Below are 27,797 nucleotides of genomic sequence, written 5' to 3' on the forward strand. Positions count from 1 at the left end.
TGATCAGGCGATGGTTAAACAGGTATGTTCACTTTATAAAAATGTACAGGACAGGAACTTAGGATTTGTGTTTCTTCCTGTGTATGTTATATTTCAACCCAAGTTTACAAACAAAATAAGAGTAACAGACACATTAAAATTGCAGCATCAGTTCTTTTGGGACATACCTTTGTATCAATTTAGAACAAGAATAAGTAGAAAGCTAGATGTACACAGGGGCTTTTTCTAAACATTAAAAATATATTCTTCTAAGAATACGGTCATCAGAATGTAGCTAAATTTTGCCAGTGTGGTAATGACAGTGTGTATTTAAGAGTAGAAATCTAAATATGCAGTAAATTTCAAATGACTCCATTTTAATATTGGATAATTCTAATTTTACTATATTAACAAGACAAGCAAGCAGAGACCCTATCTTAAAGATGAGATTAGTGCATATATTTGCATGATGAATAAAATTTTCCCAGAAATTCAGGTATCTATGCCTTTGATATGTATCTCACTACTATTAGTTGGATTCCCTCCAACTGTTAGGCCAAAGGAGTGAAAACATTAGTCATTGCCAAGTTCCCAGTGTATTTCCTTGGACCACCAGCTAGAAAATTCCATGTAAGTTTATTTAGTCAACCAGTCTGTTTTAAAATTCTTCTATGTACATCACCCATTTGTGTTTTAAAAAAAAAATTATTAAAAATTTTTAGAGTAAGACTTTTATTATTCCAACAATTTTATAAAGAATGTGAGGTAATGACTATAGAACCCTGTAATTATTGTAAAATTACCTAACAGAACATGCCTTGTTGGCCCTTTTAGAAACCTCTATGGAGTACAGACACACACACACACACACAATACTGTGTTCTGGTGGAAGAAGCAGAAGGTCTTGAAGAAGTGACTTAAGTTTACTGAGTGAAGCATACATAGAAAATTATTTAGAAAATGAATGACCATTGTTTGCAATAAAACCCCAAAATATCAAATTTAAGATGCCCATGATATTCTGAGGGGAGCACACACACATGCACACAATTTATTGGATTACTGCAATTTCAGAGGCAGGAAACCTGACATGGTGAGATACAGTATGTTTTTGGGGGTGGGGGGAGAATATTAAGTCCTTATAGAAACTTTAGGAAGATACTAAGGCTAGATCTTTTTGTTTTTCTACCTTCCTTTGAAAGATTTTATATCTCATTTCTTTCTTTGTGAAATGTTTCCAAAATTCATTTGCTCAGTATGTACTTAAAAGAAGTTAACTTAAAACAACTAGCAGTTGTTTTTACTGCAAGCACGTTCATGGATGTTCTATTGGTTCAAGGATAAAATTAAAACAAGATATCCTCTGTAAAGCAAATATATTTATTATGCACTTTCATATACATAGGGATTTTTGCTTAATATAATACAAGGAATAAAATAAAACTTTTACAATGTGAAATTCAATGTACATTTTAGGCTATTTACATACCCCAAACCAAGGGAAAAATGAAAAAAAGAAAAAGCATTTGTCTGAAACTACATTTGCTGAGAAGTGTAAGTGGAGGACGTTAAAGTAAAACAAACATTTGCATAGGCAAACAACATTGGAAAAAGTACTTACTCCTGTTTTTTTAATCAGTGAACTATTATTGGTGAGGATCCCAGTAGGCATGGGGGTGAGGGTGAAGGACATAACATATAACTGGCTGTACTTTGCAGGACATACTGAGTTCTGGTCAATTTTCCTTCCAAAACCTTTCCTACAAACATGGAGATTTTATTTTTCATTGCTGTATTTTTTTATCACTTCCTTTATTATCAACTCATGACTGTTAGGGAAGGAGCACACATGGAATGGTATAAAACTGTTATAAGCACATGGCATCATGGTTGTGTTGTGGCATCAGGTGATTTACAAAATTTAAACATTTTTATTTTAAAAATAGCTATTTAGGAGTTTTATATTTGTGGGACTATTTTTACTCTCTTAATGAAGCAGAAGCTATTGTCGGTCATGGTATTAAATAAATCCCCACAGAAACAAATAAGCAAAGCAGGGCATCTTCAGCCCCCTTTTCATCCTTATTCTAACTGAAAGCCATTGCTGTTCTATTCCAAAACTTAATTAATATAAAAACATCCAGAGGAATATTTACTTTTGAAAATCATATTTTTCCAACAGGTTCTCTTCCTACCAACTGTTTCAAGTGTATATAGTATGGATATGAAAACATTTAGCTCTTCAGAAAACATAAATCCCTTATGTTATGAGTCATATCATTGCCCTTTGGCCACAAGGTGCATTTTTGTAAAAACAATAAAATTAAATAAATACAATTCCAATAATTCAAGGTTTACTAGAAAAACTGGCAGCTTTCAGGGTTCTCTTTCTAAAGAAAAATATACCTAATAAGAAATTGGAGCTTCATCTTCTAAAATTACGTAAATGTACTGTATTTGAGATATGAGTAAAGTTGGTTATAATAATAGGATGTGTTCATATTTATTAACAGAATCATTAACACTTTTAAGGCTACTTTGCAAGAGTCCTATTAAGTGTATTTAATCAATGTCCCATAGGGACAAAAATTCAATACTTGAAACATTCACATTCGAGTAATCAATATTGCCATGTCACCTTAATATTAATTGAACTTATCTCCTATTCTTGATTATGACTTACTGATGACATAAACGCATGAGTTTTGCTGACTTTAAAAAACAGAAGCAAAAATAAAAGCCTTATAGGAAGATCAAGTGAAACATTTATCACAACCAATTATACATTTCTATTTCTGTGAACAATGTATCATGTATATGTCCTTCATATATGAAGATGACATTACTGACCTCAGTTACTAAGACATTTTCTAAAGATTTTTTCCAGTAGTAGCAATGGTTTTGTGCTGAATCTCCAAATTCTCTTCCCTTATTCCTCCTTATGCACATAGAAAGAACAGAATTTCTGGGTTTTGTAAGATCCCAGGGCTTTTTCAAAGATCAAACCTACAACCTTGGTTTCTAAACAATAAATTTTAATCTTTCCAGACATGCACACAACCCACTAAGCTAGCTCAACTGGTTTAGAGTCCACCCAGGAGGCTAAAGCTCTGGGTCACATGCTCATTTGAGTGGTCAACTTTGTTTTCCTTGGTTACAGACTTCACCCTTAACCCAGGCATCCATCATTCTGGAAGCGATTGTCCAAAGAGAAAAACAGGAAAGAGTATGTGGACAGAAAAGTGCAAATCCATCACTACCATTTATCAAATAGCAGTAAAAAAAAAAAAATACACCTGTGCTATGGCCGATAGGTTAGTGGTGTCATCAGTGAAGGAAAACATGTGTTATATTCACCAAGAATATTCATCCAACTAATCACTAAAATTGATCCAATTGATTCTGAGTGGGGCTATTTTGGTCATGCAGTGATTTACAAAATAGAAACAACTGAGAGAGAAGCTAGCATCACAATTTACAGTGGTAGATATTTTATTTAACTGGATGGAAGAGAGAAGGGTAGTCAATGAATTGTTCAGGGATCAAAAATCTACCCTCAGATAGACAGGTGCATCTCCCTCTACACTCATGACACTGAGGCCTGGCTCTGTCCCTGAGAATTTTCATGCCTCAGGAATGATCATCTGTCTTCTTGAAGGTGGAATGACAAGTGAGTGGAAGGTGAAACTGCATCCCAGTGAATGAAGCAGAACTTTATTCTGCCTATAGTCTGTGTGTGTCTTTTCTTTTCTTTTCTTTTTTCTTTTCTTTTTCTTTTTTCTTTTTTTTTTTGACACCTTTAGCCAAAGATTAGGAGGATTCTACTGGGAAATCCAAATATAAACTACTTGGAGCAGATCCCTAAAATACTAGACATTTTAAAAAGCTTTCATGAAACTATTTTTTCACCTCGATGTGGCATTAAATAGAAACACATTTTTAACCAGTGCTGAAGGTGTAGTGAACGTAAAATAGTTGCATGATTTTATTGAGTGACATTTTTAAGGATACAGGAAACAAGCCATACACTACAACAAGGCAAATACAACTGAAACAGTATGCTTAAGTTTTGTTTGCCACAGAAAGAAAAAAATAAATACAAAGAACACTGCCTTTTCATATATATTTGATCATGGCACATGCACATTTATCAAATCTTAACTTAAAATACTTTACTCAAAATCTTTTTCAGCTTTTATCAGGGAACTGCAGTATGTATCTGCATTTAAAAAAAAAGTGCTTACGCTTGGGTAGTGAATACAAAGCACACAAAATGAGATTTTTTAAAGTACAGAGGGTTACACTGAGAAGGCAGCCTTACTATTTAGGCACATTACAGTATTTAAGGTAACTGTACTGCAGATATCACATTCTTCATTTTTTTTTTTTTCAGCAAATCAACAGGCATTTTATGTTTTCATCCAGTAGCTGAAGAGTCACTCCAATCACAATGTCTTCTGTTTCACAGAATAGGAAACTAATGCAAAAGTTAAAAAAAAAATTAATTTCTATATTATACTTATTATCTAACTACATCGTTTTAAAACCCTACAAAAGAATATATACATATATTTACTATGTAAAGCACAAAAGTAGACCTTTTAGAGATTCATTATTTAACATATAAATCACTTTTAAAGATTCCACAAAGTGTTTACCTTAATTCATATGTTTTACTGTATAATATATATCTACACTTAACCTTTACAAAAGATAGAATGAGTTGGAGGGCTGTACCATCAGAACTAAATATTTTTAAAATAAATCACATTGGAGAATGTATTAACTACTTTTAGACAAATTATTGTTGAATGAGATTTGACTAGTCGTCTGTAGAATCACAGTGAAGGGTGTTTATCATTATAAGGTATAGGAAATGTATTTATAATAATGTTTTACCTAAAACATCCCTAAAAATATATCTCCAAAGACAAAAAAGCAAAAGAAAGATTTCAAGTTTGTTAAAGAAAAGAGTACAATTTTGTTAGAGGATGAAAAATGATTAAGCAAAGTGGGATAAATATACTTGTAGTATAAGTTAGCAAAAATTCCTAGTGAAATCTGAATTTATCTCGAATATGAGAAATGTATTTCCGAAAAAGTATCCATAATATAAAATTATGCATCTGTTTTCCCATTAACTTCCCCTATGTAATTACTGTAGCATCCACTGTAGTGAAAAGGAGGGAAAAAATGTTTTTATTTAATAAATATAACTTTATTTTGAGGTTTTAACATTTAATTCTTACGTCTAAATATACTGGGTCCTAAATACCCTCTTGCCAATACATCCATTTATCATCTTTCCACACCTATTCTTGATATGTGTAAATTTTACTTGGAAGATTCTTATGAGATTTGTCATAATAAAAATTACCTTTCATGATTAAATCTTTTATTTCTTCCAGGGTGGAAAAAGGAAGGAAATTAACATTCACTAACTACCTACTAAGCACTATATACACTACCTTGTTCAAACCCAAAAGGGAATATTACTGAAATAGCCCCTGCCTCTGTTACCATCAGAGAACTTTTAAGGGGGGAAATGACTGTATAGGAAGGAATTCTTAATCTGAGATCCATAAATAGCATATTCATTCACCCACTCATTCATTCATTCACTTACTCAACACATTTCTACTGAGAAACTACTATAGGTCCAAGCAGTATTCCAAGTACCTGGAATACAGTGGTGAACAAAAGAGATAAAAATCCCTGCTCTCACAAAGCTTACATTTCAGTAGAGAGGAGACAAATAATAAACATAATAATAAATAAAATATATAAAGCATGTTAAATAGTAAGTACTGTGTCTAATGTAAAGCAGGAAAGGGGGAAAGGGAGTGCTGGAGGTGGGAGAATTCAAATTCCAAAGAGTGATGAGGGAGGTTCTTGCTGAGAAGACGACAGGAATAGTGATGAGGTGTGGGAACTGGCCGTGTGGATTAGGGAAGAGTATTCTAAGTAGAGGGAACTACACTTTGGACATTTATTCTTTATGTTGATGAAATGTTACCTTTTATAATGGTGTTTCCTTTTTATAGTTGAAGCTTGGGTCAGAACCCTCAATCTGAAGCTTCAGGGCTTGTTTAAGGCTTAATTCCGTCTCCGAGGAAGGATATCCTTCCAGCACTTCCTGATGCCCTCTATCCTGTACTGTTCGTGGGACTGAAACCCTACCAAGAAAAACCTGGTTGCTCTGAAGATGATAATTTGGATTTGTCATTATTCCGTTTCTCTTCTTCTGTTCCCCACTTTGTTGGTGAATAAGAAACTGCTGTTGCGATCGACCGATTTCTTGCTGAGCTGAAGGTATAATTTTGCACTGCGATTCTGCTGGCATCTGTTTAGATGGTGCACTAGTCCCAGATTTGGCTGTAGGTCCTCTTTTATCAAACTGAGTCATTTCATATTCTAGAACCTTTGGCTGTGAAGAATTATTTTGTTTAGCTTTTTTCCCAGCTGACCCAGATTTGCTGGCATTTTCTGATTTCCCCCCTTTATTTGTTTTAGTTGACTTCAAACTGGGCTTTACTTGACTCCACTCAAACTCACTGCTTGGTGAATGATGGCTCTGTCCCAAGGACTGTGTTGTGGAAGACGGGGAAACAATTGACTGTCGACTTCTACTGCGCGGCAACGAATGCTGCTGAATTTGTTCTGTAAATGACAAGCTGTGAAAACTGTCAATTGGCACTGTTTGAGCCGTTGCTGTAGATGAAGTAGTTCTCAAAGATGAATTTTTTGAGCTTTTCAGGGAATTATTTGACAATGACGACTTCTGCCGATCAACTGTCGAGTCTGGCGATTCTGAAGGAGAACTGAATGCGTGAGCTGGCCCATTTGGTAACCCGCGCAGCGAAGGCTGCACGTCCCCTCCACCAGTACTGCCAGAGCTATTTGATTTAATTGTTAACGACTGCATTTTTGAAGACACTGACTGTAGAGGCTTTTGCTCCATTGTGTGGACAGGGGATGGAGAACAGCCATTCAAACTGGATGCACCATATTTTTCTAATAATTTAATTATTTGAGAATGTCCATTTTTGGCTGCAACACGCATAGCAGTGCGTCCAAATTGATCAGCATGGTTTGGATCAGCACCGTGCTCTAATAAAACCTGCACAACATCAATGTGCCCTTCCTGGGCCGCAATGCAGAGCGCAGTTGCACCTTGATTACAGGTATGGTCCACCATGGCGCCATGCTCGATCAGAAGCTGCACTACTTTTACATGGCCCTGCCAGGCTGCAGACTGCAGAGCAGAGCGCTTTTCATTGTCTGCAGCGTTGACGTCAGCATGGTAGGTGATCAGAACCTGCACCATTTCCAAATGGCCTTGCCAGCAGGAAACATGAAGTGCTGTCCTTCCTTCAGCATCACTTGCTTCTACATTTGCACCATTTTCTAAAAAATATTCAGCCATTGTAAGTTGGTTTTCTAAGGCCAAAATATAAAGTGTAGGCCTACCATCAGCATCTTTGTAGTTCACATCAGCTCCGTGGCTAAAAAGTAATTCAACAATGTCCCTGTGTCCTTCTAATGCAGCAACCCGCAGTGCATTTCTTCCATCATAACCTCTGTGATCAATGTTGGATTTGTTTTCCAATAATACTTGAACACAATCATAATGACCCTCTTGTGAAGCTAATATGAAAGGTATCCGCCCATCATTATCGATTTCATTTGTTCTAGCACCTTGTTCAATAAGTGCTTCACATATTAATCTGTGACCTTCAAAAGCTGCCATGTGCAAAGGTGTCCATCCAGCATCATCCCTGTGATTTTCATCTAACCCCCTATCCAGTAGAGTACGTACTACTTCAACATTTCCTTGGGCTGAAGCTATGCTGAGGACTGTCCTCCCTTCACTGTCAATGCTGTCCACAGCTGCACCCCAAAACAGAAGTGTGTTTACAACCGAAGCATGACCCATAGAAGCTGCTGCTAACAGGGGTGTACGACCATTGTTATCTGTGTGGTCGACATCTGCTCCCCCCTCTAGAAGCAAGTCAACCACATCAACGTGTCCTTCATAGGCAGCCACCAGCAGTGGAGTCATGCCATCTTTATCACAATGATCCACTTCAGCACCTCGATCGATTAAAAGGCTAACAACCGATGCATGTCCTTTACTTGCAGGAACACAAAGTGCAGCCACAGAGAGTGCAGTCCTGCCATCGACATCCTCATGATTAACTTCTGCTCCATGGTCCAGTAGGTGTTCCACAATCTCTCTATGTCCCATGTAGGCTGCTGCTATCAAAGCAGTTCGACCTTCATTATCAGCTTTGTTGACTTCAGCACCATGTTGTAGCAAGTTCAGTACAATATCCTCATGTCCTCCCCAGGCTGCTGCTCTCAAAGCTGTTCGGCTATCAGCATCTGCACAATCCACTTTGACGCCAGCATAAAGTAGTGCAGAAACGACCTCAGTATGACCACCCCAAGCAGCAGATCTTAATGCTGTCCAGCCATCCTGATCAGTATGATTAATATTTGCTCCACAACCAATCAAACAATTAACCACCTTGGTATGTCCTTGTCTAGCAGCTAGGGTAAGTGGTGTGTGCCCATGAGCATCTTCTATCTCTAAATCTGCTCCCCTAGAGACGAGTAAATTCACTACATCAAGGTTGCCACTGTAAGCAGCATTAGCCAGTAATGTTCTCCCATTTGAATCACACTGATTTACTGATGCTCCATTATCTAATAATGTCCGAATGGAATCCTCTCTTTCTAAGGCTTGTCGGACTATGCATGACGTGCGATCATCTTCACTGTTGACATGAGCACCAGCTTTCACCAACAGCTGTAGCACTTCTTGCTCCTTGGGTATTAGTGTAGACAGGGAGTCTCTGACAGGTGTACCATTCCATATCATCCACAGAGCTAACTCAGCTGTCTCTAACTGTAAGTTTGAATTAATTAAGTGCAATGCAAATTCTTGTGCTTCCAATGGTGTTAAATTCTTGGCTTGACAGGTATAACTCATAGCCAACATTCGGTGTCCTTCTGCTGCATTGCATAAATACTTCTGAGTGCAGTGTTTCACATCCAGAAGCCACTCTGCAAAACTATAGTGAAACAGTATTTTAGTATCTCCTAGTCCATCAACAAGAAGTTTGGAGAGGACATCTAACTTGCGCTGAAAGTCTTCCAAGCTTAATGACATACTTTTGGTCCATACTGCATGATATAATTCCGTTATGGTCAGAGGTCGGCAGGCTGCAAGAATCACATTCAAAATAGGCTGAACCTTTGCAAACTGTTTTCTTACGAAAAGTCTCTGACACAGCCAGAGATACAGACCATTTAGAGTTCCTGGGATGTCACGAATCTCTCTTAACATAATAAAATTTTCTACAACTCCATCGAGAACTCGTTCTAGATAAAGAAAGCATCCGCTGCTCTTAATGTGCAGTTGATTTAACATCTCTGCAGTTTCTTTTGTGAGGTGTTGTCGCAAAGCTTCTTCTTGATCTAAGCGATGAAGAATGTACTGCTGAACATCCTTAACAATATATGCCTTCCGAAGGTCATCTAAACTTATTTTTCGAAAACCTAAGGACAAAAAAGTAGATGTCAATTGAAAATGATTATCAAAGTTGCCATATATTCAAAGAGAATGTCTTCAACATGTGACAAACAGAGAAGCAAATAAATCAATAATAAGTCAATTAACACTAATAAACCAGTCAAGAGATATCTAGAAGTATATGAATCAGTTTTCTTTTCCTTCTGGAAAAACACACTGATGGCAGATAAATGATTTCATTTTCCTATCCACAAATGGAACTATTTCTTATTCGTTTAGTGGCTCAGTGCTCCTCTCAACTTCCATGATAAGAGATACTAAACTGAGCATTAGACATCTTACATACATAGCCAAGCACATCGGGAAGATTTTCTGATTCCCCCAAATGATTAGGAAAAAAAGTTGCAGGAGACATAAATAAGGTTTGTTTGTTTTTGTAAGCTGATCTTTTCCATGTGAAAAATTTACATATTTCTATCCACATAACTGAAGGTACACTAGTCTTAATTATGGAATTGAATATTTGCATATAGTTAGAATATCACCTGTCGCTGCCTTTAAATTACATTATTTTACATGTTACCAAGTTAAAATAATTAAATCTTAGATTGTCAATAAACAGCTTGAATCTGAAGATGCAACTTGGTCAAATTATGCTAACAAAATTTCAGCACTGTGATAATATAGCAACTTAATAAACTTCAAACCAACCTAAAACCATACTAGTTACAGCTATTCAAAACTCACTTTAAGTTCTTTAAAGGAAACCATAATATCATCTTCCGAAGGGAGATGATATCCTGTTTTATAGACATGGATAGACTAGACAACTGTGTAATTCATCTTCCAGAAGAAAAAACTGCTAAGTGAATGAACTCTCTTAAGAGGAATAAATCTAGAAATTCAGCAAAGATTAGTGATGGTCAATTAATACTGAGTAAAATACTCTTACTCAGTTGAATAAAACAAATGTATATATCACCTACTATATGCCGGGTACTATGTGAGGAGATGAGACTTTCACTTTGTGGTTAGAAGTCAGTGAGGACCAAGGCAGATCCGCATTCTGAAAGACTATTCTAACATCACTAAAGACGAACAGGTGGAGTCAACACTAGAGGCAAAACCTCTTACAGAGGCTGTGATAAAGTCTACATAAGAATCACTAGGACTTCCCTGGTGGCGCAGTGGTTAAGAATCAGCCTGCCAATGCAGGGGACACGGGTTTGAGCCCTGGTCCAGGAAGATCCCACATGCCATGGAGCAACTAAGCCCGTGCACCACAACTACTGAGCCTGCGCTCTAGAGCCCATGTGCCACAACTACTGAAGCCCGCGCGCCTAGAGCCTGTGCTCCGCAACAAGAGAAGCCACCGCAATGAGAAGCCCGCGCACCGCAACAAAGAGTAGCCCCCTCTCACCACAACTAGAGAAAGCCCATGTGCAGCAACGAAGACCCAATGCAGACAAAAAATAAGTAAATAAATTAATTAATTAATTAATTTTTTAAAAAAGGGGTGGTGGTGGTGAGATGAATTGGGAGATTGGGACTGACATATATACACTAATATGTATAAAATAGATAACTAATAAGAGCCTGCTGTATAAAAAAATAATAATAAAATAAAATTCAAAAAAACAAAAAAGAATCACTGAAAACCTCAACAACCAAAGCAGTAGCAGCAACAGATAAAAATAAAAGTTGGATCTGGAAATTACTAGTAAGAGCTAGATTACGTAGAGCTTAGTAAGTGTGGAGAAGGAAAGAGAACAGGAGTCAAAGTTGACATTCATTTGTGGTGTGGCCAAAAGCATGGAAAAAGAGACCACTAAAGGACAAGTAACAGGTTTGGAGAGAAAGTTGATAAATTCAGTTTTGTGACACTAATCTTGAATTACTTAGATGAAATGGACAAATTTACTGAAAAACACAACCTAACAAGAATGACACATGAAGAAATAACACATTTGCATACCTCTAAATCTATATAAAATGGAATCTGTAATTATATATATTTACATACATGCAATTGATTGATTAAACATATAACTGATTAGTCTCAACAGAATTAATTTCAAATGATAAATTTTAATTACGAAAAAAGACACTCCTGATCTGAAGAATTTAAAACATGCCTAGAAGTGTATAACATTCTACATTTATCAGTGATATGAGATAACTTGCCTCCAAACCTTTTTTGTGTGTTCATTTGCTTTTGACTTTATAAATTCATTAAAACAATTTAAGCTGGAAAACACCTGGCATGTTGCTAATAAAAAGGATTTTAAAAAATAATAACTACCACCTTATGTTGTACAGTGTTTTAAAGTTTCCGAAGTGATCTTGTAGATAATGATTGGCATGAAAGATCATATTGCCTATTATGAATAAATATCTGTAATTTAAACCTACGTAACTAAGATAGCATGATTGAAACTTGAGGTAATTAAGACAGAATCTAGGCTAACCCTCCACAGTAACAGGTTTGGTTCTTGGTTTGGTTCTGAAAGAAATATAAGAGATCAACATTTATTGAGAGTCAATTATTTTTAAAGCAGCACTTCCAGTACTTATCATACATAACACTTCTTATGTCAAGCCTGTGAGATAAGTTGCACCTGCCAATTCTAATTTGGAATGCATACATCTCAATTCAAAATCCATATATTTCATTAAAACATCAGTAGAAAGCAGAAACATGTAGGACATAATATAAGGAATGCTGAAAAAATTTTTTAATAAGAAAAAAATGCTATGTTCATGGACAGAATGAAAGCATATTTTAAATGTCAAACTTTTCCTAAATTTTAACTAAATGTAATAATTTTTTGTTTACATCATTGGTAGTTATAATTTTTAAAAAGCTGTTCAAGTCAATCTAGTGGAATAAAAGTTAAAACACATATTTTAGAATAATATTGATGGCAAAGATGACTGGGAAGTAACTGTACAAGAAAATTTAAAAAAAAATTTTTTAATTAATGAATTTATTTATTTATTTTTGGCTGTGTTGGGTCTTTTGTTTCTGTGCGAGGGCTTTCTCTAGTTGTGGCAAGTGGGGGCCACTCTTCATTGTGGTGCGCGGGCCTCTCACTATCGCGGCCTTCTCTTGTTGCGGAGCACAGGCTCCAGACGCGCAGGCTCAGTAGTTGTGGCTCATGGGCCTAGTTGCTCCGCGGCATGTGGGCTCTTCCCAGACCAGGGCTCGAACCCGTGTCCCCTGCATTGGCAGGCAGATTCTCAACCACTGCGCCACCAGGGAAGCCCAGAAAATTTAAAATATTAAACCAATGTGACAGTTGCATAAAAATGCCAACAGACAGTTTAGAAGAGCAGACAGATGGTTTAGAAATACATCAATAACACACACACACATATATGCACATATGCCTACACTTAAGGTAAAAGAAGCACTGACAACTAGTGGTACAGGGAGTTAATAAACAGTGCTGAGAAGATCTGTGATTTGATAAAGTATCCAGGTTAGAGTCTTATTTCACACCATTCGGTAGAATATATAAGAATAAAAATCACTAAATGTAAAAATAAGAATATACAATAGTAAAGGACAATACATTAGAGTGAATATAATGGACTTCAAAAGAATTACTACAGTTTTAAGAAGCTGAAGAAAATAGTTGCAAAGAATAAAAAAATATGAAATAAAAGCCCTCTTAATAATCAATAAGAATATCACTAACTTCCTGGAGGAAACCTAGGTAAAGGTGAGAAAGTAATAATTCAAAGGAAAAAAAAGAGACGATAAATTAAGCATAAGGGAAGGATTCAATAGTAAGTAAGAAGTATAAATAAAAATGAGATACTATTTTTCACACACTAAATCTACAAATACGAAAATATAATTCAATACTGGTGGAAGTTCCGAGAAACCAACACTCTCAGGTAGAAATATGTAACATATATCTTTTGAAAGCAACTTGAAAATATGTATTCATAACTTTAGTAATATTCTTCAACGTTTACTCCCAAATTCCAAACCTATCATCAATGGAGATGTGATCTGATGCTTATTACAGCTCAGCATTTTTAATAATCAACAACATTTGAGAAGAAGGAGTATGGTAAGAGAACAAGACCATATTCAGTTCCTCCTTACTCCTTCTTGGTTCACTGCTTTTTCCACCAAGACATAGTTCAAAGAAACACAAATTCATTTATTTGCTTTGTTCCAAGCTCTGATCTAGATGTTGAGGAGATACAGTGGTGGACAAGCAAATTTCCTGTTCTTATGGAGGCTGTATCTTAGTGGAGGAGACACCCAAGTAAGAAAACAAATGTAAAATGTAAACAGCTTTAAACAGTAATAAGACATAGGAAGAAAAGTGTGTGACTAAGTAGTTGAGGTGGCAAAAACAGAAATCGGATAGAAAAATACAGAGAAGGCTGCAGGAGACTGGTATTTGAGAAGAGATAGAAATGTTAAGACAGTAAGAAGTTCAGGAGAAGGTCATTCCAGTCAGAGGGAACATCAAGCACAAGCCCCTAAAGCAGAAAATGCAGATCTGAAAATAGCAAATGTGAACTGACGAAAACATAGAGAAAAAGGGAAATCTCATGTGTTGCTGGCAGGAGCATAAATTATTTCAAGCACACTAGATAGCAATTTGGCAAAATTAACTAAAGCTCAAAATGTACACACTCTATCCTCTAGTAATTCTGTCTAGGTTTGTAATGTAAACCTTTAGCACACGTGCACAAGATGTGTTCGAGTACGTTCATGAAGCATTTTTTGTAATATGAAAAACTGAAATAATTAAATGTCCATGAATAGGATAATGGAAAAACTGGAGATTTATTCATGGGAAGGAATAATATACAGCAGTTAAAACCAATGAACTGGGTTTATAAGTAGTAATAGGAATAGGGCTCAAAAATAATGCTATAAAACAAAAGGATATAGTGATAATAATAATAATAGCAGCAATACACTTATGAAGCACTTATTATGTACTAGGCATTGTTCTAAGTGCTTCACATGTAATTTGTCATTTAGACTCACAAAAACTCTGTGGGGAAAGTAATAGGAATGTGTAATCCTCCTTTTATAGATAAGGGCACTGAGGCACAGGTCATATTGGTAAGCTGCATAAGGTCACATAGCCAGTAAATGGGAATAGCTAGGATGGTGTATGCAGTGTTTCATTTATGTGAACTATAAAAATATAATATACAGAATATAAATATGAGTTGAAAGGACAGAAAATAAACTAATAATACTGGTTGTCTCAAATGAAGAAGGGAAAGAAATGGGATGACATAGACCAAAAGGGGCTTTAACTTTATCTGGACCTGACATACTAAGAGCTACATTAAGTATTAGCTGTTATCCTGTTAATCCCCCAACTTTTATCAACTAGATTTTCAATAACAACAGAACAGAATAGTATAATGGAAATCAAATCAAAAGTGCTGTTATTAGTAGCAAGGGAATCTAAAAGAGGGAATAAATCTGGTTAAAGGAAACCATTTTAACAAATTAGTAGGGTTTCACCATTCTGTAAAATGTACAGAACTATTTACAAGTGATATGGGTAATTAACCAATAACTTAATTATCTCTCCAATTACACTATAAATCCTGTGAGTGGTCCTTGTTTTATGCTTTTATTTCCCATAGCACAAAGAAAAAAAGGGCTTTACATAATCTAATAGGAGTAACCACAACTTTATTGTGGTAGTAAAAAAAGAAGAAAAAGTAGAGTCGGGAAACAAGAAAAGTAAAGGAAAAAAACCTGATCAGGTACTTTTATACATTGTATAGATTGTTTTCTCACACATCAGAAAAGGGTTAAAAAATGGATCTACTTCAAGAGGTATCCTAAATGGCTGTTGACTCTGTCTCTCCTCTTAAACCAGGAAAAACGTCTTAGAGAAACTGCCACTGATTTTTAAATAGGCATATTCACTACTCTCAGTCTAGTTAGAAGAAATATCATAAGCTGATCAGGACACATCAGCATAAAAAATGCAGCCCTACAGATATAAAGCAGCTAATATGGCATGAAATACTCGTAACCTTTACTAAAGATGTTAGATAAAGAATCTTGAAAAAAACAAAAGGTACTATTAAATGATCTTAAAATATTCTATGGCTTGTTTTTAATACAACCTTTAAAAAGTACAGTTGAAAACAGCTGATAGAACAGATAGAACAGCTGACAGAATAGCAGAAGCAATGACCAGATTTTCAACTGAGTACTCTCCTCTAAGAAAGAAACACATGTATTTTTTTTTAAAATCCTAATGTGATTTTTTTTTTTAGTTTTATTTATTTATTTATTTATTTATTTATTTATTTATTTATGGCTGTGTTGGGTCTTCGTTTCTGTGCGAGGGCTTTCTCTAGTTGTGGCAAGTGGGGGCCACTCTTTATCGCGGTGCACAGGCCTCTCACTATCGCGGCCCCTCTTGTTGCGGAGCACAGGCTCCAGACGTGCAGGCTCAGCAATTGTGGCTCACGGGCCTAGTTGCTCCGCGGCATGTGGGATCCTCCCCGACCAGGGCTCGAACTCGTGTCCCCTGCATTGGCAGGCGGATTCTCAACCACTGCGCCCCCAGGGAAGCCCCACATGTATTATTTAGTTCATCAATGAAAAACATTTGAAGATGGCAGGAATTACGCTTACCAGTAAACATTTTAGTAACAGCTTTGCTCTGTTTTCGGGCAGAACAGAGAAGTAATAGCCATGGTGGAAAGAACTCGTGGTGACCAGCTAAAAGCTCTGCCACAGTCCCAGATAAGCTGGTAGATGTCTGTTCACCTTCGGTAACATTACACCCTTCATCCACAGAATCCACAAGCAGATAGAGGCTTTGCTGGGGAGGCTTCATTCCCAAAAGAGGGAGCAGGACACACCTGTAAAACACATCCATGTGAGCATTTTGAATGTTATTGGCTATGATATTAAGGTTTATTATCCAAACACTAGAATTACAGGTTATAAATATTGTTTTAAGAAAAAAATTAGTGTTTTAGAATAAAACTATTGTACAAGTTTCAATTCCTTACTTTAATGAGAATACTGTTCCTAAATAGTTCACATTTCCAATAACAACATTTTCCACAATAAAGTGTGTGTGTGTGTATTATTGATTCAGTATTCTTAAGAAGGGCAGTAGGAACCTGAAACAAGATTTCACTATTCCTTTCCTGAAATTTTTATCAATAATAAAAGCTTGAATTGTTTATAACGAAGCTAAAATGTATTGACAGGAAAAAGAAACTGGGGATCACTTCAGTAATAGAAAAGATATCAAGAGTTCTCTAGAATTTAGAAGATTTTATCATCATGTCTCTCACAAAATGACTGCACTTCATCTAGTTTGTCATAAACAAGTTGTATTTTAAAAGACTTTTCAAAGATAAACTACAGTCTAGATTCCATTTGATGTATGTTCAAATTTCAATGTAAAGAATAAATTATTAGGTTTAATCCCACTGCAGAACACATTTCCTACTCAGATAATTTATACTGAAGTTGAATGCAACTTTTTCATAACTGAAACAATACTCATTCATTTTCAACAAATATTTACATGAGCATTCCATGTGCTGAATGAGGTACTGAAAGACACAACGGTGAAGAGGACAGAATCCATCTAATTATGAACACCAGAAATGTACAGATAATCCTTTCTACAACTCTCTTTTTAATCTTTCAATCCTGATAGCAACCAAGATCCAATGTATCACTAAGTCCTGTCAATACTTCTTTATAAAAGTCTTCAAACCCACCCTGGTCTGTATCATCACCCTACTCCAAACTGCTGTCGTCCCGTTCACCCAGGAACCACACTAATCTACATGCCTCCAGCCACTCCCTCCAGAGCTCCTACTGCAGCAGATCAAACTTTGCACAATGTTCCTCCAGCCATACTAGCTTTTTCCATGACTTTGACTAGATACAATTACACAAGGGCCTTTTGGTTTGCAGTCTCCTCTGCCTGGTCTGTGCTTCCCTTCTCTCTTCATGTGATTAACTCCTCCTTGGTCTTCAATGGTAAGCTTGAGAGTCACTTTCTCAAAACCGGGACCCTATAATGTGCTTTCACAACATCAAGTATTTCTCTTTCACAGCATTATCAAGTTTGTAATGTTAAACTTACTTAATGTCATTAATTCTTATTTCTCTCTTTAGAAATTAAGCATCAAAAGAACAGGGACTATGTCAGTCTTGCTCATGAGTATAACCCCAGAACCTAGCATAGTGTTGTACCCATAGGAGATCCCATAGGAAGTAAAGACTTCACACTGTTGTAGCCTAGAATGGAAAACAAATAACTTCAATGTAGGCTGCTCAGTGCTACCAAAAAAGCAGTAAAATTACTAACACAGTGGATAAGAAATGATCAACTCAAGGGAAGTAGATAAGAAAGGCAGAAAATGTCAGGGAAATGTTCAAACATTAGGTGCTCAGGATGAACTAAGTTTTGAAGGATCAATTAAAATTCTCCAGGAATAGTAATAAATTTGCAATAAATTTTACAATAAAGGGAAGGCAGGGCCATCCTGGCAGAAGGAATGTTATAAATTTAGGAAAATTTACTTTATTGTACCTTATGTATATAGTTCCTCTACTATGAGAACAAAGAAGATTGACGAAAAACCAGTGCTATATATTTACCTACATATATAGTACATATACACATATACAGTATATATATATATTTCTATATATAGTACATATAAAGTATACTATCATAATATACTATAGTAATATCCTATAATCAGTGCCACTTGAGAGAGACCATAACCTTAACCACTTTTTTTTTTTTAATTTTATTAATTTTATTTATTTATTTATTTTTGGCTGCGTTGGGTCTCCGTTGCTATGCACGGGCTTTCTCTAGTTGCGGCAAGCGGGGGCTACTCTTCGTTGCAGTGTGCAGGCTTCTCATTCCAGTGGCTTCTCTTGTTGCAAAGCACAGGCTCTAGGTGTGCAGGCTTCAGTAGTTGCAGCACGTGGGCGCAGTAGTTGTGGCGCACAGGCTTAGTTGCTCCACGGCATGTGGGATCTTCCCGGACCAGGGCTCGAACCCGTGTCCCCAACATTGGCAGGTGGATTCTTAACCACTGCGCCACCAGGGAAGCCCTCACCTAACCTATTTTTGATCAGGATAGGGTAGGGGGAGAGGTCAGCAAAGTTAGGAGAGGAGCTTAGTCAGGAGAAAGTTCTAGAGTAAGGCAACAGACACAGGAAAAAAAAATCTAATTAAGGCAATAGGACATGGACAGGCTGGGGGAAGAGAAAGACCAGTGAACAACATACCGAAGAAAATTACTGAAAGAGTAAATGCTGGGCCTTACAAACTTTATTTTGAAATGTGAACTCTGACCTAAGGGTATTAAGGAGCCAGTGAAGTACTTTAAGCACGGAACTGATATGTTTATATCTGTGTTTAGAACGATAACTGGCTACAGTTGAAGGAAAGCCTGAAACAGAGTAAGTCTAGAAGGAAAGAGTGCGATAGGAGGCCACTGCTCAGAATTTAAGGGGAAAAAAAAGAAAAAACAATCTCCATCCTGAACTACTGTTACCAAGGCCATCACTGCTAACTTTAATTCAGTGCTGTATTGCATTTAAGTACTTCACATTTGCATCAACTCACTTGATTCTCACATTAAGTCTTTAAGATGGGTACTACTGTAATACCCATTTCCAGATGAGGAAAACAAGGCACACGAGGAGAAGTCACTTATCCAAAGCTCAAGGAAGGGATTGAAGTTCAGGGTCTGGCTCTAGAACCTACACAAGGGTAGACCATTCAGCCTGGTTTGCCGAGGACTTTACCAGTTTTAAGCACCAAGTGCTGAGAACCAGCCATTCCTCCTCCCTGTCCATGCCCCCCACGCCCCACTCCTGGGCAAACCAGGATGGTCAGTCACCCCCTAGTCTACACTCTTATCCACGACGGTCTACTGTCTATCTAAAACCAATGTTATAAATAAGGTAGTAAGCAGCAGGGTCAGAATGAAGTGGACAGATCTTAGGGAAATTTGGTGGGTGAAATTGATAGGATTTGATGATTATTTCCATTCTTTTGCTTACTCCAGGTTGTGTGTTCTTCTTTTCCTAGTTCCGTATAATACAAACTGAAATCATTGTTTCATACTTCTAATATAATCCTTTAATGTCATGAATTTCCCTCAAGTATTCTCACTATCATCCAATTCAAAATAATTTCCCTTTGATTTCTTCTTTGAAACAGGTTACTGAGAAGTGAGTGGTATAGTTTTTAAATATTTGGGGACCTCCCAGGTATTTTATGTTCCTGTGTTACCATTATTTAAATTCAATTGTGATCAGATAACATACTTTGTATAACTTGCACACCTTTAAATTTATTAAGCGTTGTTCTATGGTCCAGAATGTCTAACTTAGTAAACGTGTGAGCATTTGAAAAGACTGTGCTATTGTTGGATGGACTATTCTATAAATGTCAATTAGGTCAAGTGGTGATAGTGTTGTCCAATTGTTCTATATACAACTGACCCTTGAGCAAGTTGGGGGTTAGGGGCACCGAGCCCCTGTGCAGTTAAAAATCAGCATACTGCTTGGAGAGGGTGTGGAGAAAAGGGAACCCTCTTGCACTGTTGGTGGGAATCTAAATTGATACAGCCTCAATGGAGAACAGTATGGAGGTTCCTTAAAAAACTAAAAATAGAATTAACATATGATCCAGCAATCCCACTACTGGGCATATACCCAGAGAAAACCATAATTCAAAAAGACACATGCACCCCAATGTTCATTGCAGCACTATTTACAATAGCCAGGACATGGAAGCAACCTAAATGCCCATCAACAGACGAATGGATAAAGAAGATGTGGTACATATATACAATGGAATATTACTCAGCCATAAAAAGGAATGAAATTGGGTCATTTGCAGAGACGTGGATGGATCTAGAGACTGTCATACAGAGTGAAGTAAGTCAGAAAGAGAAGAACAAATATCGTATATTAACGCATATATGTGGAACCTAGAAAAATGGTACAGATGAATTGGTTTGCAGGGCAGAAATAAGAGACACAGATGTAGAGAACAAACATATGGACACCAAGGGGGGAAAGTGGCGGGGAGTGAGGGTGGTGGTGTGATGAACTGGACGATTGGGATTGATATATATACACTAATACGTATAAAATGGATAACTAATAAGAACCTGCTGTATAAAAAAATATATAATAAAATTAAAAAAAAAAAAAATCAGCATACTGCTATCTCTGCCTCAAAAACAAAGGAACCCAAGGGCAGTAAGCTAAAACAGTCAGGTATATATTTTTTCATTTTTTAAAAATTAAGCTATATGTCTCTTTATATGTATTTGTCTTAGGCAACATATAATTAGATCTTGCATTTTTATCTAATTAGACAAACTGCCATTTATATTAGGGTATTTACCATTTACATTTAATGTGATTATTCATATGATTCAGTTTAAATTTACTATATTCTTATACATACCACTTTAAAATATACAAGTATATCTGTAGGATATATTATTAGGATTAGAGTTGCTAGGTTAAGGGGCATATCTGGGTATATCTTCACAGATATTGTCAAAATACCCTCTAGAAATTATATAAATATACCCTCCCAACAGTTGCGTAAGAGTGCCTGTTTCCCTAGCCCCTCCATTATAGCAATTAACGTTATTTTCCACAGATATGCAGAAAATGGCATCATTATGCTTTTAATTGACATTTCCTTATCATGAGGTCAATCTTATTTACAAATGTCTAGGAGTTATATTTCTTTTTCTTTAAACTGTGTCTTCATATCCTTTATCCATTTTCCAAAAGATTAATGTTTCTCTTTTTTGGAGAGTATTAAGAAAATGATTTTGTTGCTAATATTTTCCATCATTTGTTACTTTTCTTTTGACTTTTTAAGTGGTTTTTTTTGAAATGTACAATTTCTCTGTTGTTTTACATTTATATAACATATCAGTCTTTTTTCTTTTATGAATTCTGAGTTTTATATGTTAACATATCAGTCTTTTTTCTTTTATGAATTCTGAGTTTTATATGTTTCATTTCTGAGGGGACTTCCCTACTCTAAAGGTTTAAAAAAACATTTCCTCATGTTTTCTTCAAAAGCTTTGAAAATTTTATTTTTTAATCACATTAGTTTTGACATAGGATGTGAACTAGGTTTCCAATTTTTTTTCCCCACATGGCTCCACAGTTATCCCCAAACTATTTACTAAATTATCTTTCTCTTATTGACTTGATTTGAAATATCTCTCTTTTCACAGAGTAAATCCCCATATATATTTTGGCTAAGTTTCATCTCATTCTGTTGTCTCACCATCTCTTTTCCAAGCATTTATATCTCTGCTTCATGCAACTGTTTAAGTCAGGCAATTGCTCATTAATTATGTTTTCATTTAAGACAATATGTTTGGCTACGGTTTTCTTTTTGTTCCATGGCAATATTTTTCTGGTGAGCATTTCTGGTGCTGTTTTTTTTTTTTTTTTTTTTGTTGGGGGGAGGAAGAGTAAAATGTAGAGCTTTATTATGCCTTCAAACTTAAATTGTTATTCACTTAAAATAGACTGTTAAGATTTTTTTTTTACTAGATCTTTATTAGAGTATAATTGCTTCACAATACTGTGTTAGTTTCTGATGCACAACAAAGCAAATCAGCCATGTGCATACACATGTCACCATATCCCCTCCCTCTTGAGTCTCCCTCCCATCCTCCCTATCCCACCCCTCTAGGTCATTGCAAAACACCAAGCCAATTTCCATGTACTACGCTGCTGCTTCCCACCAGCCAACTATTTTACATTCGGTAGTGTATATATGTCGATGCTACTCTCACTTCACCCCAGCTTCGCCCTCCCACCCCACGTCCTCAAGTCCATTCTCTGTCTACCTCTTTATTCCTGCCCTGCAACTAGGTTCATCAGTACCATTTTTTTTTAATTCCATATATATGTGTTAGCATATGGTATTTGTTTTTCTCTTTCTGACTTACTTCACTCTGTATGACAGACTCTAGGTTCATCCACCTCATTACAAATAACTCAATTTCATTTCTTTTTATGGCTGAGTAACATTCCATTGTATATATGTGCCTTCTTTATCCATTACCAAAACCAGAAAAAGATATCACAAAAAAAGAAAATTATAGACCAATATCACTGATGAACATAGATGCAAAAATCCTGAACAAAACACTAGCAAACAGAAGCCAACTGCACATTAAAAGGATCATACACCATGATCAAGTGGGATTTATCCCAGGGATGCAAGGATTCTTCAATATACGCAAATCAATCAATGTGATACACCATATTAACAAATTAAGGAATAAAAACCATATGATCATCTCAATAGATGCAGAGAAAGCTTTTGACACAATTCAACACCCATTTATGATAAAAACTCTCCAGAAAATGGGCAATGGAGGGAACTACCTCAACATAATAAAGGCCATATATGACAAACCCACAGCAAGCATCATACTCAATGGTGAAAAACCAAAAGCATTTCCACTAAGATCAGGAACAAGACAAGGATGTCCACTCTTGCCACTATTATTCAACATAGTTTTGGAAGTCCTAGTCTGATGCTGTTTTTAGATGCCTTCTCCCTACTGTTTTTGAGATATATTTTTACATATCTTGTGACAGCTCTTCAGTAAGATAACTTCTTTCTGGATCAGCAATTGCAGGTTAGTGTGTCCAGTGTCCAGGCTTCTAAGAATCTCCTTATGACTCAAGAGTTATGGGAATGAACAACTTCTTTGCGCTTCTGCTTCTCCCCAGCCAATTAAGATGAGAAGCTGTGGGGATGTACACAAGGAGGCCTTTCTCACCACAACCCCCTCGCCATTACCCCCAAATGTCTGACTCTTGCACATAGCTCATGTGGGTGACTCATTCTTCCCAGCCCTCTTTGTTCTTCCCTTCTGCTTAACTAGGTCCAGGGAAACTTCTAGCATAAGTCTATAACCTGTCTCCATGGTTCCCAATGAGGGCCTTTATGCTCTTGATGATGTTCAGGGTATACATTTATTTCAGAGAATAAATGTGTCAGTTTTGTCTGCATCTCAGTTTGATATTAACTTCCACATTTAACTTGAGGCTGGGGTTTACAGGCCTCTCATAGTTTCACTTTCTTGCTATTAGACTATTTCCCAGGCCTTAGTCAGTCATGTTAAAACCAGAAGCCAAACTATGGCTTTAAAAATGTTGAGTAATTTTTTCTAGCTCACCTCTAAACTCCAAACTGTCTACTACCATCTCCATGTGGATGTCGTACAGGCATCTCAAATTTAACATATTTAAAGAAGCATTCTCTCTCAATTTACCCCCCAAATAAGTTCCTCCCCACCCGTCTTCCCCATGTCAATTAGTGGTATCCCATCACCCCCCTAGTTTCTTAAGTCAAAACCCTAGGACTAATTCCTGAGTCCTCCCTTTTATTCCAGCCACGGTCCCCCCTTTCAGTCCTAACCCCAAGCTTTCCTCCATTCAGGGCCTATGTACTTGGTACTCCCTCTGCCTAGAAAGCTCCCCCAGGCCGAACTTCTCTTCCTTCAGATTTCAACAGAAAGTTTATCCCTGAAGAGGTTTTCCTTGGTCACCATGTCTTAAATGGCCTTCATCGTCTATTACTGTTCCTCTAACAACTCATCCTGTTTTCTTTGTAGTGTTGATCCCATCCTCAAAGTAATTTATTGCATTATCTCGTGTACTGCATTCACTGTAAGGCTGGGGTGAAGCTCCTCCACTTCCATGCTGCCTCCCCCGGGATGGCGCCCATCCTGTGCACTGCTAGATTCCCAGCACTCAAAACCATTATTTGCACATCACAAACAGTAAAATTTGCTTCCTGAATGAATGGTAATTAATAGGAAAATTGCTACTCTGAAACACTAGATAAAAAATTTTCTGGACTCAGAATTCCCATATTCAGTTCCCTTGCATTTATTCCAACAAAAGCACCATATGGGGATACCTACACCACCAAGTGACACACAGATCCATATCTCTACCAGATTACACTTTATCATTTTATAAATGACAATCCCATCAAAGTATACACACACAAAGCAAGAGTGCTTTAGAAGTCTAAAACAGATTTTCCTCTGTTTGTGAATATGTATGTATATATTATCTTCAAAATGAGATAATGTAATAGTATTAGATTATTACATTCATACAAAGATAACCACCGTCTTTAAAAACAGCAGTGAGCCACAGGGTTTTACCTTTGTAGATACATGTTATTAAATGTCTTACATTTCTTAGGTACATTATTAAAATTCAGGCAATATATATTACATTCTTAATACTTTTATGAATTTAAAGTCCTTGAGCTAGCTTTCCCCCCATTTTCAATTCTATGTTGAAAATAAGCACCGGCAGCATCATGCTTCTGTAGCTGGCCTTCTGATTTTCAGGCAGAAAGGCAGCTAAAAGACCATTAGGGCAATTCTGAAATGAAATCCATTCTTTTTTTTTTTTTTTTTTTTTAATACAGTGAATTTACTTACTGCCTCTTTCTCAAGAGGCTAATTAACTTTTTTTTTTTTTGAGGGGTGCTCTAGATCAGTACTTCTTTTTTTTTAAATTTTATTTATTTATTTATTTATTTATTTATTTATGGCTGTGCTGGGTCTTTGTTTCTGTGTGAGGGCTTTCTCTAGTTGCAGCAAGCGGGGGCCAATCTTCATCGCGGTGCGCAGGTCTCTCACTGTCGCGGCCTCTCTTGTTGCAGAGCACAAGCTCCAGACGTGCAGGCTCAGTAGTTGTGGCTCACGGGCCTAGTTGCTCCACGACATGTGGGATCTTCCCAGACCAGGGCTCGAACCCGTGTCCCCTGCATTGGCAGGCAGATTCTCAACCACTGCGCCACCAGGGAAGCCCGAGGCTAATTAACTTTTAAAAGCTCCTACAAGTATTATAAGGAGTATACTATTAGACAGATACTACATGTACAATAGTTTCTTAAGGTTTTCACTGTTGAACATTGAGTTTCATCTCATTCTCTGGCTCACACCCTCAGGTGTAGAGAACTAGTTAAGAGTCTCCCTCCCAGTCTTACAACAAAATAAGCCAGGCAAACTGCAAGTTCAAGACTTTTCATGAACCCATGAGAGTGCTTAGGTCACAGGGCAACCAACTAGCCCAAAATCTAAGGTGACACAGACATCTGCAGGCAGACACAGAACCCAAGCACTTACTTACCTGGGGCAGATGCACCTGGACACTGGAAAACAAACTGAATAAAAAGTAGGCAAAAGACCTGAACAGACACCTCACCAAAGAAGCTACAGATGGCAGGTAAGCATATGAAAAGAAGTTCAACATCATATGTCATTAGGGAATTGCAAATTAAGACAAGCTGCTACATATAAGCTAGAATGGCCAAAATCCAAGCACTGACAACACCAAATACTGGCAAGGATGTGGAGCAACAGGAACTCTCATTCGTTGCTGGTGGGAATGCAAAATGGTATACAGCAAGTTTGGAAGACAGTTTGGCAGTTTCACAGAAAACTACACATACTCTTCCCATACAAAACAGCAATTGTGTTCCTGGTATTTACCTAAATGAACTGAAAAGGTATGTCCATGAAAACACCTGCACACATGGTGTATATAACAGCTTTATTCAAAACTGCCAAACTTTGGAAGCAACCAAGATGTCCTTCAGTAGGTGAATGTTAATAAACTATGGTACATCCAGACAATGGAAAATCATTCAGCACTAAAAAGAAATGAGCTATCAGGCCATGAAAAGACATGGAGGAATCAAATGTATATTACCCAGTGAAAAAAGCCAATATGAAAAGGCTACATACTGTATGATTCTGATTGTCAAACATTCTTAAGGCAAAACTATGGAAATGGTAAAATATCAGTGGTTGCCCGAGGTTACGAGGAGGGAGTGATGACTAGGCAGAGCATAGAGGATTTTTAGGGCAGTAAAACTACTGTGTATGATACAATAATAGTGGATACATGTTATTATATATTTCTTAAAACCCATAGGATGTACAACACCAAGAGAGAACACTAATGTCAACTATGGACTTTGGGTGATAATGATGTGTCAGTGCAGGTTCATCAGTTATAACAAATGCACCACTGTGATGCAGGATGTCGATAGTGGAGGAGTCTGTGTGTGTGCAGGGATGGATAAATGGAAACTCTCTACATGTTCCCCTTAAGAGCAGTGAACCTAAAAAAATAAAGTCTGTAAATTAAAAAAAATAGTATGGTATTTGCAAAAGACAGACACATGAAAGTCTAGAAACAGACCAGTATAAATACAGGAAGCTAATTTTTCACAAAGTTGCAAAGGGAATTCAATTGAGAAAGTTTTTTCAACCAAAAAAAAAATTATACATAATATTACCAGATTACCCAGTTTGAATTCTGCAGTCTAAAAATCTCACTACTATCTGGTAAAATTTAGCATCAAAATATTATACATTTGAAGTTTACCTAGAAGGGTAATCCTAAATACCTAGCACTTTCCAAAACCATCTGGAAGTACAATGCTGAAAAACTGGCCCGTCATTTTATTAATGAAATGATTAAATTCTTTCGAAAGGCTATGCTTTAAAATAAAAGTTTTTTAAAAAGATGAGAAGCAAGTAGAAAAACTAAATCACTAATAATTCTTACTTAATATATCTTGTCTTATGAAAACAAACACAGGTTTTACTTTTCTTTTTTTCTCCCATTTCATTAAGATATATAATTGACATATTACATTGTATTAAGTTTAAGGTATATAACACATATATGTACATATTGTAAAATGTTACCACAATAAGCTTAGTTAATATCCATCATCTCACAGTTAATAATTTTTTTCCTTGTGACGAGAACTTTTAAGATCTAGTCTCCTAGCACCCTTCAAATATACAATACAGTATTGCTAACTATAGTTGCCATGCTGTACATTACACCTCTTATAACTGGAAGTTTGTACCTTTTGACCACCTTCACCTAATGCCCCCACCTCCTAACCCCTGCCTCTGGGAACTGCAAAGCTGATCTCCATTTCAATGAGTTGGGTTTTTTAGATTCCAAACACAAGTGAAATCATACAGCATTTGTCTTTCTATGTCTGACTTATTTCACTCAGCATAATGCCCTCAAGATCCATCCATGTTGCCACAAATGGCAGAATTTCCTTCTTTTACTATGGCTGAATTATGTGTATATATGCATATCAAAATTTCTTTATCAGTTTATCTAAGTCAATGGACACTTAGGTTGTTTCCC

At 36.6% G+C, this 27,797-nt stretch overlaps 1 protein-coding gene across 4 annotated transcripts in view; it reads right to left on the reverse strand.

The window, feature by feature from the left end:
• Nucleotides 1-1,340: 1,340 nt before the first annotated feature.
• ANKRD50 (ankyrin repeat domain containing 50) overlaps nucleotides 1,341-27,797 on the reverse strand; it is a 44,249-nt gene continuing 17,792 nt past the window's right edge. For all 4 annotated transcript variants that reach the window (XM_057547139.1, XM_057547137.1, XM_057547138.1 and 1 more), the window contains exons 3-5: nucleotides 16,164-16,393; nucleotides 5,996-9,543; nucleotides 1,341-4,456 (exon numbers count right to left, since the gene is read on the reverse strand). In XM_057547139.1, the coding sequence (XP_057403122.1) occupies nucleotides 5,999-9,543; nucleotides 16,164-16,393 (3,775 nt within the window). In that variant the 3' untranslated portion in view covers nucleotides 1,341-4,456; nucleotides 5,996-5,998. The remainder of the gene's footprint in view (nucleotides 4,457-5,995; nucleotides 9,544-16,163; nucleotides 16,394-27,797) is intronic.

This window comes from Balaenoptera acutorostrata, chromosome 5, assembly GCF_949987535.1.
Source record: "Balaenoptera acutorostrata chromosome 5, mBalAcu1.1, whole genome shotgun sequence".
In the NCBI taxonomy this organism is placed as follows: domain Eukaryota; kingdom Metazoa; phylum Chordata; class Mammalia; order Artiodactyla; family Balaenopteridae; genus Balaenoptera; species Balaenoptera acutorostrata.